At 44.4% G+C, this 16,504-nt stretch overlaps 1 protein-coding gene across 1 annotated transcript in view; it reads right to left on the reverse strand.

The window, feature by feature from the left end:
• prdm5 (PR domain containing 5) overlaps positions 1 to 16,504 on the reverse strand; it is a 103,657-nt gene that overhangs the window by 16,650 nt on the left and 70,503 nt on the right. Inside the window, exon 14 of the mRNA XM_084307632.1 lies at positions 1,924 to 2,009. Within this exon, the coding sequence (XP_084163758.1) occupies positions 1,924 to 2,009 (86 nt within the window). The remainder of the gene's footprint in view (positions 1 to 1,923; positions 2,010 to 16,504) is intronic.

Here is a 16,504-nt window from a genome sequence, read left to right on the forward strand (position 1 = left end):
TGATGATTTGGAATGAACACGCAAACTACAAACACATTCATCTCCGCTCTTCTTCTGTACATTAACGCTGGATCGTTGTTCCTTCTGCCAAAATGACATTTGGTTGTTTTAAATAATTTTTTCCCCTCTCAACAGTGACATCATCTGGCTCTGCTGTGTGTCACTGTTCAGCCCGTGTTTCAGAGGAGTCACGGTGCGCTGAGCAAAGGCAGATCTGGGAACATTAGTTACCATGCATCAGTCACACACAACAGTTTAATCAACTGTTCACGAGAGAATTAGATCCGATACTAAGCCACCAGCGGCCTGTTTCTACTGAGAGTCCTCGGCCTCGGGGCAATTTATACTACACCTACATCTCTTAATGGAAATAACATGTTGTGTTAAGAAACCTTAATTCAAGGCTGTTGACGGAATGCTTTCAGAATGTTTTGTTCCCCCGTGTAAATTGATGATGGAGAGCTACAGTATGAACAAGGGCACATGAAATCTCACTTGTCGAAAAACTGACGCATACAGTACATACTCCCCGACACACACACACAAAGAGAGAGAGAGAGAGAGAGAGAGAGAGAGAGAGAGAGAGAGAGAGAGAGAGAGAGAGAGAGAGAGAGAGAGAGAGAGAGAGAGAGAGAGAGAGAGAGAAAGAGAGATCATGGAAAGTAGTGTTTAGGTGGAGAACCCCCTCAGATGTGAGGTAGTGCAGAGACACACAAAGCAGTGCCCCCTCTCAGGAAATGACATCATGAGGTCCAGTGCGGCCACGCCTTCTCCTCTCCTCTTACTGGACACTGGCTCAGATTACATTTGCATGCTCAGGATGTGAACACGATGCCCGCTATGTCCTCAGGTTGCACAGCACCACCACACGGTCGGCTATATATATATATATGCGCAAGTTAAAAGTACATATAGTTATGTAAACTGTATAAATTGGTGTACTTTTAACTTGTGCATATCCAACATCGTGTTTACAGAATCAACTTTTTGTCTGTTTATTGTAACTGAATTTCTGTGTTTGTTGTTGTTGTTATTGTTGTGTCTGTAGGCGTCATCAGACTCTAAATGGATGAAGTCACTATAGGGGAACATCGAATGCGAGTGTCCTGGAATCACCTCAAAGCCACCGTCGATTGTCACGTGTGTGTTAGAAAGAGACAAGAGAGGACATCTCTCCCTGGGTAAGGTGAGACACCCCCTTTCTTCTAGGGTGCTTTGTAGAGCGTGGCTAAGCAGGAAAGCTGTAGCATAGCGCCAGAGATCACAAGATAAGGCCACTAGGGCACCTGGATATGGCCTTCTCTCTCTCTCTCTCTCTCTCTCTCTCTCTCTCTCTCTCTCTCTCTCTCTCTCTCTCTCTCTCTCTCTCTCTCTCTCTCTCTCTCTCTCTCTCTCTCTCTCTCTCTCTCTCTCTCTCTCTCTCTCTCTCTCTCTCTCTCAGTAGCTTGCACTTACTGCCCAACACCTATAAAATATACATTATATATGGGGCTTCAGGACGTTTTATGATGAGCATCATAACTCATGGTCAGAAGGCACTTCTTCTTAATGGCCAGCTGGTCTGCTGGGCTGAAAACACACATCGGTCGGTGAAACGGTTCCAAAATATATCCCCTGCTCTTGGCTTCGGCCCACGTTTCACACAACACACACACACACACACACACACACACACACACTCGTACACGGCGCATAACAACTAACCACCCCCGTTCAAACAAACATTAATGCAAGGGAGCGCGCGGAAAAGCACAGAGAACAGACTCTCGGTACGTGCGGTCGTGAATAAAGCGGGTGGCAAAGGCCCGATACAGGGATGGTAATCGAAACAGCCCGGACTGCGGCTGGGAGGGAAGAATGCCTTACTGGCAGGAGCGCGGCGCAGGGCTGAGCCTGTGGTGGGAAGCGGGTAAGAGAACTCACCCGAGTGTGGGTGCGGATGTGCATCTTCAGCCCGTCGTTCTTGCTGAATGCTTTGTCACAGTAGGGGCACTGGTACGGACGCTCACCTGAGGGACGAGAGAGAGGCATCACAGCACTGTAGACGACACAAGTACAACGCAGTCAGTAAAGTACATAGAGAACTCACCAATACCAAACGCCGGTGTTGGAAATTGGCCCAATACCAGGCTAATACACAGTATCCATATATATATATATATCTGAGATATTGAATTCAACAACAAGAGACATGTGTGACGTGTATGAAAACAAAAAAAAGCCACTTGGCCTATAGACAGGTTTCTTGTTTACCAATATCACTAGATATTTACTTGCACACAGAGCCAGGGGGACAATTGACCTATCACACGGCCCGCTCTCTCATGGAGTGGTTTGATACTTGGTATCGGACGATACTTGTAGTTTTTAGTTTTTTTTATCAACAGTGGGAAAGTGGTATTTGGTGCATCTCTACATACCTTACATACTTCAAACTAGGACTCTAGCTAACAGCAGCACTTTCACACACTTTGAACTTGAAAACATGATCACAAACACTTACAGATGCTATTCTATAACAGAAACTCTACCCTAATCAAACACATGTACAAAAAGGTCCAGTGTGCATGCATTGCGCAATGCACGCACATGTGCGTGCACGCGCGCCAACACACATGCGTACTACACACACTCTACCATGACCATGAATCTCTTCAAACAGGTCAGATCTGTCCCTCTCATGTATTGAAGGCATGAAAAAAAGGAAGGAAGCGAAAACCTTTGGAGTTCTCGTATTCCAAGATAGAATTTCCGAGAAAACATCACCAAAAGAAAAACACCTTATAACTGAGGGTTAAAGGCCTTTACAGTCCATGGCTTGCTGAGTGAGCCAGCAGGTCGGCGGTCTAGGAACAGACCATAACCCGTGCCTGAGTAGCTTGCCTTAGCCCGGTAGGATCAAAGGCAGCCCAGCCCAAAGTCGTGCAGATCGTATCGGAGCATGCTCCGACAATGACAAAGAGAAAGTGACAGGCCGTCAGTCAAACGGCCAAGCCGACACGTGGATCTGTTTACTCCTGCTCTGATCCACAGGCCTGATAGGGGCACCAGGGCTGATCACCCATCTATAGAAGGGATATGAGGTACCCCACTGGACCACAATGAAAAATCGTAGTTTCAGAAGGAAACAATAGGCGATACTAAAATACTCAACTGTCAAAATCTGTTTCAACCTCTGAGCACGAGTGACCGCTTCAGGGTCTTTTCGTTTTTACTAAGCCATTGTTACAGAGGTGGCCAGGGAAACTACTAGTGGATTCAGACATCACGTCTATCCCCAGCTCATTTCTGGGGTAATGAAATAATGGACTTTTTGGATGGCAAACGACTCTCCTTTGAATTAAGAAATACTCCTGCTTGTGTATATAGAACAGCTCCTGGGGGATGCTGGGAAAGCAAATGGTAACTTAATAAAAACATGGCCTTAAGAGAGACGCCGCTAGCTGTGATTGTGTGCGGGCCCTCGCGGCACGGCAATCTAATTTCTCATCCACTTTGCAGTGGCGTAATCTCCCTTTAGTGACTAATTGTTGAACAGGAAAGCAAGTAGGTTTAATTAGATAAGCGCAGAAATTGATGAGGGAGATGTTTTGCCTCTGCAAGTAATAAGGTTAATTAGCTGTGTCTCGCTGGGATTCAACATGCAAAAGATGCTTATTAAATCAGAGGAGCCATCTAGAGAGCATATCAGCAGAAATACTCTACCCCCACTGCTGCTTGAAAACACAACTATTCTTCTGTACAGATCTGGTGATCGCCATGCTTTTCAACACAAAAAGGTACAGCGGGCTTGTACAAGTCATAAATGTACAATGTACAAGCCCCCCCCCCCCCCCCCAAGAGTGTTATAAAACCAACGGCTGGGATGTGCATGTCATGCTGGTGTGGAAAGGGTTAACGTGACACATGCGGTGTGATTGCACATTTCTGAGAAGGCGGCTAAGGGTTGTAACCCAAAAAAATCCTCCTCCCTGCTCCATTTCAGCCTGTAGGAGGCCTTTTTTGTTGACAAACAGGAAAATCTGAATCCCAGATGTGTATCTGAGACGGAGGAGGGAGAATCTTCTGTCTTATGTAGCATGTATGGTATCGGGTTTAGGGGCCATCGCTCGCCTCCAGGAGTCCTGGGGAAGGCATTAAGAGCACTAATAGCGCTGGAAACGCAGTTTGCCAGTGTACTCCAGAGTGTAGCACGTGAGCACATCCCTCCCAGGAGCTGGCTAGTGTCAGCTAATACACAGCACAGACACCCCAGCCCTGCAGACACAGGAGACTTACAATAAGTGCACACAGGTTCACCTACTTAACCTATGTGCACTTGTGTTCTGTACAGCGGTGTCTAGAAAAATGAATTACAGCACAGTAAGGGTAAAATACAAACCGAGAACATGGCAGTAGTCCATGTTTCAACTGGTGCTAATTTAGTGACAACGGTCACTTAAAACACCCAAGAAATGCCCCTGAATCTTTAGTTAGTAAGGTTTCTCTCACAGATGACTACCTGACACATGTTTAATTCAGCAGCACAACCTGCTCAGGATAATAACCATAATAACAGAATCAGTTTCCCGTAATTTCCACGGCACTCGGCTCAGAGCAAATCAATCGCCCAACGGGACAGGAAACAAATAAATACCACTTTTGGGACTGAAATAGTATCATCCTGCGACTAATCTCTATTATTCATGCAACAGGCTTTGTGTCCTTTCCGTCGAGCACAACTGTAACTGGAGACCCTCCACTTATTCCCCAGATTGGGTGAGATTGTTTGGGGATTATGAGGGGTGGCTGGAGCGCTGAGCCTGGGCTTTGTGCGCGGAGGAGATGGTAACTGATTTAGCATGTGCTGAAACGGGACACCATCTCTCTGACCCGGGGTGTCTCCCCCGCCCCCCTGCTGCGGCCCTCGCACTCCTTGTCTGCTAATCGATCCGTTTGGCACCCGTCACGTGTAGTGTGTAGAGTAGTGTGGCGTGGTGTGGTGTAGAGTGGCGTGATGTGGTGTGGTGTGGTGTGGTGTAATGTGTGTGTATGCATGCGTGCACGTGCGTATGTGTGTGTCTGGTTAGCAGATGGTCTGCTTTGTCGCATGCCTGCCGCACAGCGTTCGTGTTATGGAGAGCGCTTTGTAGCTCCAGGCCCTGGTCTGAAAGACATTAGCGCTGTCCGTCAGAAATTAATTCCTGGCTTCCTCCGGTCCAGCCAGACAGTGGCCCTCCACCGGCCCTCTCCTCGCCCTGTGCCGCATGCCGAAAGAGGCCACTGAGGTAACGCGATATCGATCTGTTTCGGCCCGATAAGAGATTGCCTTTGATCAGCCATAGAAACGCCCGACAACTTTTACACTTGACCTTTTTCATTATGGCCGGGGTCTCGGCAGGTTTCTCCACTTCCTCAAACAATTCCCTTAAAGCGGCCCATGTGAGAGAACCTGCATCAGACACATCCACACACCCGGCTCCCGGCCCGTCCCTCACCTCCCCACTAGGGGTGGGACTCACCAGAGGCCCCACGATACCATATTATCACAATACTTAAAGTCACGATACGAAACCATAGTATTGCGATTTTGCGATATATATTACCTTTTTTCAACTGCGAGGTATGTTCCCTAAAGGAAAACTGCTGTAAAAAAAAATATACATACAACATCAACATATAGTGCTATATTTAATTTAGTTTATATCCCATTTACTATTATTCAACCTCTTTATTTACAGTTGTAGAGCCCTGGCCTATATTTTATTTCATAATCCTATTGTGCTCAACTTAGTTCATATTTCATTTTATCTTACTCCACCTCTTTATTGTATTATCTGTCTGTTAATGTCTGTCCGCTAATGTCGCACCGAAAACGACCGACGCAAATTCCTTGTATGTGAAAACTACTTGGCAAATAAAGACCTTTCTGATTCTGATTCTGATTGTCCAGGCCTGCCGCGTATGCAACACATCTAAACTTAGGATACCGACAGATGCCTCAGAGCCCAACCATCCATACCACCCAAATGAACCCGCCTACACAATACACCCAAATAGGTTTTAAGGTGACCGAGTGCTTGACAGACTGTAGATCAGGCCTGGGGGAGTGGGGGGATTAGGACGTCACGTTCGTACTGTGGAAAACACAGGAGACAAAGGGACCTACGCTAATAAACACGTGCTCCAGCCAGAGGACTCCGGAGGTCTGCCAGATGAACGCTCGGACCGAACCTGACTCCAGTGTCGTGTCCTGAGAGACCGACTGAAGAATAACAACCGTGAAGACACAGCTGTGAAGATTATATCCTTTAATTACCCAGCATCACCTTGAGCGTAAAATATACCGCTTCACTCCCACCGGTTTTAATGAAACCTGGAGATGATTTGTTTTACACACCGTCTACATACGGTAGGGTAATTACATACGGTAGGGTAATAACACTTGTCCTGCTTTTCAACGTTTTCTTAGCTATAAACTCTCTCAATACCTGTTGGGCCAATAAGCTACAGTACTGTATGACTTCTTACGCACACAGTCAGAGAGTCATTTAAAAAACGAAAGAAAGTTTGATTTCAAAAGCAAAAACCAAGAATTACGTGTAGAAAAGACAGCGTATTAAATCGGCGACCTAATCCATAACAGTTATTAGCCACGAGCATCCAACCATGACGTACGTGCCTGATGATGTCACGGTGATATTGAGCGACTGGGTTCTGTAAACATTTCCTCTGGCTCGGGTTAACTTTCACAACCCCACTACTGCCTATTTACCGCATCGCATCATGGGGCGCCGAGGGAAACCGCAGTCACATTGACCTATGATGTATGCACGTTACGACTCCATTTTGTGCCAATCGCAGGCGAAAATGAATAATGTAGAGACAGGAATGGAAACACCCACATCATTCAAAACCACCGGCGTCCAACGCTGTCATCATCCTTCCCCCTCAGGTTTCTGACCAGAGGTCACTTGTTGGGTAAACAGTTGTTAGTGACATCATCACTATGATTCAGAAGAGGCTTTGCCCCGCCTGGCACAGTGGCTCTGGAAACAGCTATTGTGTGAATCATAGGGAACAGCCGTATGTCTTAGGGAAATCGAATCAAAACACAACAAAATATACGCGTTACAACCACTTAAGAGGTGAGGGAGGCAATTATTCTTAAGAACCACTTCGGTCATATTTGGTGAAATTCACTCGACATCCCGACAGCTACCAATAATGAAATGCTCTGAGAAAAATGCATCTGGTCTCTGCGACTGTCCCAGGCCCTGTAATCAGCCACTCCAAAATCCCAGGGTGCCTGAATCTTAACCCAATCAGATTGTTTTTGGCCTGCCAAGTGGTGTTCCCAGGGTTGTATTGGAAAACTAACACCACCATCGCGTTCCTCGTCAAAAAGTACCCACAGCGTGCCGATCACAGGCTGGGACATATTTCTTTTCTTTTTTATCCAGTTGGTGCCTCTGACAATCTGTGGGAAACTTTTGTTGCGTGTGCGGAGCACACGGTGCAGCGCTTGAAAAGTGATGCCAAGCTCGCTCTATTTCTGCTGGACATGTAAGCTCACTCTCGCTCTATTTCTGCTGGACATGTAAGCTCACTCTCGCTCTATTTCTGCTGGACATGTAAGCTCACTCTCGCTCTATTTCCGCTGGACATGTAAGCTCACTCTCGCTCTATTTCCGCTGGACATGTAAGCTCACTCTCATTTCTCAGAAATGCCTATCCCGCCCCTTAATACTTTGAGTGCATCTTTGATCTCAAATCTACACTTTCTCTAAGACCATTGTAGTGGTGAACGGTATGTTGTGGTAAAGCGATAGGGGAGAGGAGCTCCAGGGAAGCCTTGCTAAGTCCTCTGTGTGTTTGGCAGGTAAATAACCACATGTTGACCTGTTCCTGAGCAGAACAACCAGAGAGACAAACAGGTCGGAGTAGCTGTCAACAGCCATGTCTTCAGCCTCAGTCTGGGGCCTCAGTCTTTAGCAGATCACTGACAGGGAGGGAAACACTGTGGAAGGATCAACAAGAGGGATGTACCAATATCAATACTGGTGATGGATATTAGGCAAATACCAGGTTAACCCTTTCACTAGCACACTACAAAGGGTTAACGCTTTCACTACCACACTGCAGAAGGTTAACCCTTTCACTACCACACTACAGAAGAATAACCCTTTCACTACCACACTACAGAAGAATAACCCTTTCACTACCACACTACAGAAGGATAACCCTTTCACTACCACACTACAGAAGGATAACCCTTTCACTACCACACTACAGAAGAATAACCCTTTCACTACCACACTACAGAAGGATAACCCTTTCACTACCACACTACAGAAGGATAACCCTTTCACTACCACACTGCAGAAGGTTAACCCTTTCACTACCACACTACAGAAGAATAACCCTTTCACTACCACACTACAGAAGAATAACCCTTTCACTACCACACTACAGAAGAATAACCCTTTCACTACCACACTACAGAAGGATAACCCTTTCACTACCACACTTACAGGTTAACCCTTTCACTACCACACTACAGAATAACCCTTTCACTACCACACTACAGAAGAATAACCCTTTCACTACCACACTACAGAAGGATAACCCTTTCACTACCACACTACAGAAGAATAACCCTTTCACTACCACAATTACAGAAGGTTAACCCTTTCACTACCACAATACAGAAGAATAACCCTTTCACTACCACACTACAGAAGAATAACCCTTTCACTACCACACTACAGACGGTTAACCCTTTCACTACCACACTACAGAAGAATAACCCTTTCACTACCAACTACAGAAGGATAACCCTTTCACTACCACACTACAGAACGATAACCCTTTCACTACCACACTACAGAAGAATAACCCTTTCACTACCACACTACAGAAGAATAACCCTTTCACTAACACACTACAGAAGAATAACCCTTTCACTACCACACTACAGACGGTTAACCCTTTCACTACCACACTGCAGATGGTTAACCGGTAGTGAAAGGAGGATCTATTCTCTATCCAGAACTATTTTATTACACTGTAAAAAACGGTGATTTTATATGTCTGCACTTTATGTAGAGAATAGGCTGGTTTTCAACACAGTTACATTTTTCAGGAACACTGTCTTTTCGTCTCAACCTGTTTTCTTATACAAACAAATTGTCAGATGCAGTCAGGTTCATTCTTATTTTACTAGGTCAGCTGATGATGGACAGATTATGTTAACACGTCCAAAATCAAATGCTTTAAAGAGGACTGTTGTTTATCGTGCCATCAATCATTGGAATAACTGCCCACTGAACATAAGTAAATTGAATAGTAAAGTGTCTTTCAAATACCACCTGAGAATGCACTACTTAAATATGTGAGCAAAATATTCTGATGTTGATAATGATGTCTACAATGTTTTACTGTTTTTAGACAATGTTACAATGTTTTTAGATAATGATGTCTACAATGTTTTATTGTTTTTAGATTATCATTGTTAATTGTGATTGTCATATGTATCTCATGTTGTTATGTTTTGTGTTTTCTGTTGTCTTCTATGTGGACCCCAGGAAGACTAGCTCGCCACTTAGGTGACAGCTAATGGGGATCCTTTTAAACAACAATAAACAACAATGTGCTCATTTCATGTCTTTTCTATTCTATCAAACCATAAACAAAGTGGCCTGTTGGGATGTTAGATCCTAATGTGAAAAACTGTGATTTTATATGTTTACCCTTGCTATTATTTTACTTATTTGTACTTTTATTTCTATGCCCCACTATCCGCTGGGTGCATACTATGACCTTTATCATGTTTTGTAACAGATTACAGAAATTCAAGAAGCCTATTGGCTATTTTTTTATTAATATATCTGCATTATTTTATCCCACTTTATGCTTTTCTCTTGCTGCTTGTTTTACACTGATTTTATGTCTTATTTCTTACTGATGTAAAGCACTTTGAACTGCAATCCCCTGTATGAAAAGTGCTATACAAATAAAGTTATTATTATTATTATTATAATTATAATTATTATTATTATTATTATTATTATTATTATTATTATTATTATTATTATTATTATTATTATTATTATTATTATTATTATTATTATTATTATTATTATTATTATTATCTCACCATTACTAAAATATAATACCATCAGCTTCTGTATTTGTGGCATATAGAACATGTTAGATCTCTTTAATCAGTCCCTCCAGGATTTGAATTTCTTTGTGAGAGTTGTGATAAAACATGCTTGATTTTGCAGCGACTTAAAAAAAAGAAATAATAATAATAATAATTTACAAGGTTTTATGTAGTTATTTTGCTGTAAAATTGCGGGAGGAAGAAATTTGTGATTTTTATTATATGCAAAGAATAGGGCTGTCAATATTAACATGTAAATATTTTCAATAAATTTTAAAACTTTAAAAATGTAATCACATTACCCTTTTTGACCCCAAACGCCTCCCACACTTTGACTTCCTCCTGGTGGCTGGTGTGTTTCTTTACATTCCTGAATCACTCCGAGATGCACCACAGGGAGAGTATCGTGACCAGACATCACCTGGATGTCTTAAGTTATTTCATAATACAAAGTTTCAGAACGGACTATTGGATTAAACCAAGTCGTATGCAGTTATGAGTGGTCTTTCCCAGTGGAACACAAGTACCATTAACGTTACACAGTCAGGTCGAGCTACACTATGCTTGCTAATTACGCTAACGTTCGATAGCAGTGTTGATAACAGATTGGCCGAAGGAGCCGTATGCCACAAAGATATCGGTTAAATCTGCATTTTATTTAGGAATCTAGCAAAATCGCAAGGCCCCGCAAATATCAAATATATTTGCAATAAATATGGCGACCGCAAGAACGCAATATCCTGGAGGGACCGTCTAATGGAGAAACATGGATAATATCTGAAAATGATTCTTTATATATGTTCAGTGACAAAGTGAATGATCTGGTGAATAAGTGGCATCAGTCCTAGCAGCCCTTAATGACTTCATGACGCGTTGCACAGTTCAGTTTACATAATAATAATAATAATAATAATAATAATAATGGCTTGGATTTATATAGCGCTCTTCATGACACCCAGAGCGCTTCACAGAGTCCATTATTCGTTCATACACAGTCATACCGGTTGTGGTAAGCTACAATTGCAGCCAGAGCTGCCCTGAGGCAGACTCACGGAAGCGTGGCGAATAATCATCGCCTACGGCCCCTCCGACCACCACCAACATTCATTCACATGCATACACATTCATACGAGGCAAGTAGGTTAAGTGTCTTGCCCAAGGACACAACGGCGATGGGATGGACATGAGCTTGAGCGGGATTCGAACCACCAACCCTTCGATCAACAACGCCCCACGTTGTTGATGTCCAAACATCATTTACACGTAACACAGTACTAGCATGTTAGAATTCATTCCAGTGTCTCTTAAAAGCACCAGAAAAGAACAAGATGAGCCTTGTCAGGACTGCGGTTCAGAGGGGGGGGGGGGGGGGACAACCCACACTTTCACTAAACTTTATTTTGCCTCACACACAAAAACACAACAAACAAAAGTACCCCCGGCTATACAGCGGAGGGGACAGATTTACAGCCAGTCAGGGTCAGGGGTCATCCTGCTGGATGCTTTCTTGGAGTGGTCTTTTCTCTCCTTCCTCCTTTCTCTCTTTGAGGTGTCTCCTCCGCTCCCACCCCTCCCCCCGCATTCCCCCACGGCCCCACTCTTTTGTTTATTCTATATAAATACAATCAGACTGGCCCATGTCTCACACTGGTGCACACATGCTCTCCCTCTCTCTCTCTCCTTCTTTCTTTCTGTCTTTCTCCGTCTCTCTCTCACTCATTCACACACACGCAAACACACACACAGGGCCAAACAGATACAAAGGAATCTGTTGACAAAGTAGCACCTTTGTACAGCAGGCTTGTCAGAGGGTCGTGGTTATGCCTCCACGCTGCCACACACATGCTCCAGACTTTCAGATGCATTTTAGGACCGTAACCTATTAACCGTAACCTTTCGACTTTGCCATTACCCGCGCCAATGCCGGGGAGGAACGCAGACGCTTCTAGTTGGAAATCTTTCGGTTTTAAGTGAATCCTAGCAGTCGATTAGCGGCTAATTGGACGTTTAGTGTTTAGTTTTATTCATTTATATTGGCCTTTGTTTGTTTACATGTTGAGTGAGTTATTTCTTGAAACGGCAATAACAGATGGCATCTCCTCTGGCATAACAATAATATGCACACATATGCATTGGTGTTTAATTCACAGCAGATGAGATCCGTCGTTGCATCCGTCGTTGCGGAAGAACAATGCATTTGTACATTTCCCTAAATCAACCGTTTGATTTTCTATTCCCATCATTTGCATGTCACTGTGTGTTGCTATGGAAACACTCAAACCAAAACAACGCCAGAAGGGTGCGAGTAGACGAAAAACGAAAGCGCCGACTAAGCGAGCGGGCGGACGGAGTGAATTATGTTGATTAAAGCGGTTGATCGCGGCGTGCTGTTAGCGATGCGATAGCTCCACTACTTGGACTCGAGGAGAGGCCACTGCGAGGGAATATTCAGCACCACAGCGATGAACACATTCCAGAGATTACGGGATTGAGGGAAGAAGAAGGAAATCGCCATTGTTTCGGGGAGCTACTTAGCTAGAGAGGATTTCAAGCCGGAGTATCTGTGGCCGGGAAGCGAGCAGGAGTGGACTTGGAGTGGGAGGCTTCAGTCCCAGAGAAAACAAGCAGGAGTGGACTTGGAGTGGAGGCTTCAGTCCCAGAGAAAACAAGCAGGAGTGGACTTGGAGTGAAAACTTCAGTCCCAGAGAAAACAAGCAGGAGTGGACTTAGAGTGGAGGCTTCAGTCACAGAGAAAACAAGCAGGAGTGGACTTGGAGTGGAGGCTTCAGTCCCAGAGAAAACAAGCAGGAGTGGACTTAGAGTGGAGGCTTCAGTCCCAATGAAAACAAGCAGGAGGACAACAAACATGGATGAAGGGAAAGGAAAAGACAGAGAGAGAGAGAGAGAGAGAGAGAGAGAGAGAGAGAGAGAGAGAGATAGAGAGCGAGAGAGCGAGCGAGAGAGAGAGAGCGAGAGAGAGAGAGAGAGAGAGAGAGAGAGAGAGAGAGAGAGAGAGAGAGAGAGAGAGAGAGAGAAGAGAGAGAGAGAGCGAGCGAGAGAGAGAGAGAGCGAGAGAGAGAGAGAGAGAGAGAGAGAGAGAGAGAGAGAGAGAGAGAGAGAGAGAGAGAGAGAGAGAAAGGTTGGAGGGGGGTGAGACGAAAGAGAGGGAGACGCCAAGGGGAGGTAGCGACACAGAGAATGAGGGAAAGGGAGTGAAGGGAGTTTAGAGGTCATGGAGTGTGTGTGTGTGTTTGTGAGCGAGAGAGTGCATGTATGTGTGTGTATGTGTGTGTAAATGTGTATGTGTGTGTGAGTGTGTGTATGTGAGAGTGTGTATGTATGTGTATGTGTGAGAGAGAGACAGACAGAGTGTGTGTGTGTGTGTGTGTGTGTGTGTGTGTGTGTGTGTGTGTGTGTGTGTGTGTGTGTGTGTGTGTGTGTGTGTGTGTGTGTGTGTGTGTGTGTGTGTGTGTGTGTGTCTGTGTGTGTGTGTGTGTGTGTGTGTGTGTGTGTGTGTGTGTGTGTGTGTGTGTGTGTGTGTGTGTGTGTGTGTGTGTGTGTGTGTGTGTGTGTGTGTGTGTGTGTGTCTGTGTGTGCGAGTGCGACGGTTGTGCCAGGTCTCTGCACCAGTCTGTTGGTAGGGAGACACTCAGGAATGTGTAGCTCTCCAGTTAAAGGCAGTTTAATGAACATGCACTGCGGAGACAGGGACACTGTTACTGCATGTGTGGGTAAAAAGGCCAGCTCTGTGGACCGCTGGGACACGACTACGGTACTGTATATATGGAGAGTATTAAGGGCCTTCCCGTCGTAGTCGATTAGAGACAACGTTTCGGTTGCTATGGTCTTACTCGATCAAGACACTTTTCCTGTCAGTGAATTTGTTTCAGATTATTTTGTTTGTCACGTTTTTGCTCAGTCGAGTGTTAATTGAAATAATAGGCACTTATCTGGTATTACATACATTATGTAATACATATTCTTTAGCAGAACAACAATAATAATTTACAGGCATTCTTACAATGAGTTGTCAATTAAAGGCCTGTCTTTATGAGGTTATAAAATGTTTATGTGAGCTCTTACAACAAAATGGGGTTTTAATTCTGGTTCTAGCAATGCTAGGATATAAACCACATTTGGGGATAAAGAGCTCACGCAAGCATTTTATGGCCCATTCACTGTCAATGGAGCGGCACTGATTGGAGGGTTCTCCCTCTGACTTCTAGCTTCAGGAGAGTGGTGCTCGTTCATAAATACTGACTTGCCCTGGAAGAACATTATGTAGATTCTTAAAATGGGTGGTATTTCCTTTTAAATGGACTGTTTGATTAGTCAGTGAAAATGGATGGCTATTAACGCATTGAGTGCCAATGACGAGAAATCTCGTTATTTAATCGCCATTTCTTTTATTAGCGATATCCATAAATGTTTCATCCATCCAGCCTCACGTTATCATTGGGACTGGCTCTGAGCTCGAAAAGGGCAAATAACGCCCCCTATCGTCTCCCGGATGGTATTGCACCCATTGGAATGGAGTCAATGGAAATGCATGAGGAAAAAAAACTCCGGGCTCCACATTTAACTTCTGAGCCATGTAACCTGAGACTATTGCATTCATTGAGGCAACCGAAAGCAGGGTGGATTATCTGTTTCGATGTATAACGTTGGATCAATAAACGCGATCGATATTTGGAATAACGATCAGGAATTGGATTAATCATTTTGCAGAACATCTGATGTGAGGTAAGGACTTTATTTTACCAGTCTTGGGGTAATCAGATGTTTTTTCACAGATTTCACAACGTGTCTCATATGTGTGTATGTGTGTGTGCGTAACTTTAGCGCCAGGCAGGGCATAGATAATAGATTTTTCAGCCCACTTCTCTAGCGTGCATAAGTACACATATACTATCAATAATCTAGCGTTTATTTGAAAACTATTCATAAATAGGCCGAAAAATTACAACATGTTTTGTGTATTCCAGTAAAGGGCTATTTTTGTGGATTTTTCTGGAATCACTAGAAATCTTTTTTTTTATCCACTTTTTCTCCCATTTTAAATTTTTCTCCCATCCCAATTTCGTATCGTCCAATTCAACCCTCCCCTGTCTCGAACGCTGTTTCTTGCCTCCCACAAGCTGGCTGCAATGTGGACGAAGCCATACATAGCACGAGTCCCCTCCGATACTCGAGGTAGCAGCCGTCGCATCTTTTCACCTGCGCGGCGCGATCTTTCAGCGTCAGGGGTCTGCGCTTTGGAGGGGCGCCGCCCCCATCGCTTCTTGATTCTACTGCGCAGGCGCACCAACCGACCTGTAGGAGTCGCTGTCCACAACGTCAGATCCCTACCCCTCAGTTTTCCCTCCCCCTAATACTGCCAATTGTATTAGTACGGACGACCAGCCAAACTGAAAACAATGTGGAGAGCTGGGCTCGAACCCAGCGTCTCCAGCATTGGTGGTGAGTGCCTTGCCCACTGCACCACCTAGCCGCCCCGAATCACTAGAAATCTTCAAAACTATACTCGTATTCAAAACGGTATAAAACGGAATTGTACTGATGAAAAAACAATCCGTTTCGTACAATGTTCACTGCAAGCAAGTCATTGATAAGCGACGGTTGTATTAGACACATAGCCATAATTTAAGATATAGTTTATGCGTTCGCAAATATCCCCGTCCTCTCATTGACTAAAGCGCTGGCACTCAAGCGATAAATCGCGCACCCCCTGCTGGCAACCAATGTGTTAAGACTTCCTTTAGTTGGGGACGGGATAGCATTGGTGCTCTGGATCTCTAGCAGTGTCTGTGATGTTGATGACTGGCGATGTTAGGTATACATTAGGGATGCACCGTTATAAACATTTTGGCCGATACCGATATTAGGGTTGTCTCTGTTACCGATACCAATGTCGATATGGTCTGTATGAATAAAACAAATGTCGATGATAATTACATTTTGTACATACGGAAACAATGTTAGCCCACAATCATGTGTTGCATCATTGTCACATGCAAGTTATGTTACCCAAACATTCTCTGCATGGCCAAAAAAGACACACAGACACGGCAGCCTGACAGGAGAAATAATCCTCAGTTGTTCACGTCGGCCCAGTTTTGTTCATCAGACCGATGTAAACAATAAAAGAAAATCACCAGCCAATATACCGGTACGTTTGCTGATATACTGTATATCTGCCCACTTTTGGTCCGATATATGAAAAAATCATCATGTCATGCATCACCTAGCATACATGGGGTGACAGTGGCTCAGGAGGTAGAGCAGTCATCTGGTAATCTGAAGGTTCCCAGTTTGATTCTGGCTCCTCCCGGCAGCATGTCGAAGTGTCCTTGAGCA

This window comes from Notolepis coatsorum, assembly GCF_963971535.1.
Source record: "Notolepis coatsorum genome assembly, chromosome: 2".
NCBI lineage: Eukaryota > Metazoa > Chordata > Actinopteri > Aulopiformes > Paralepididae > Notolepis > Notolepis coatsorum.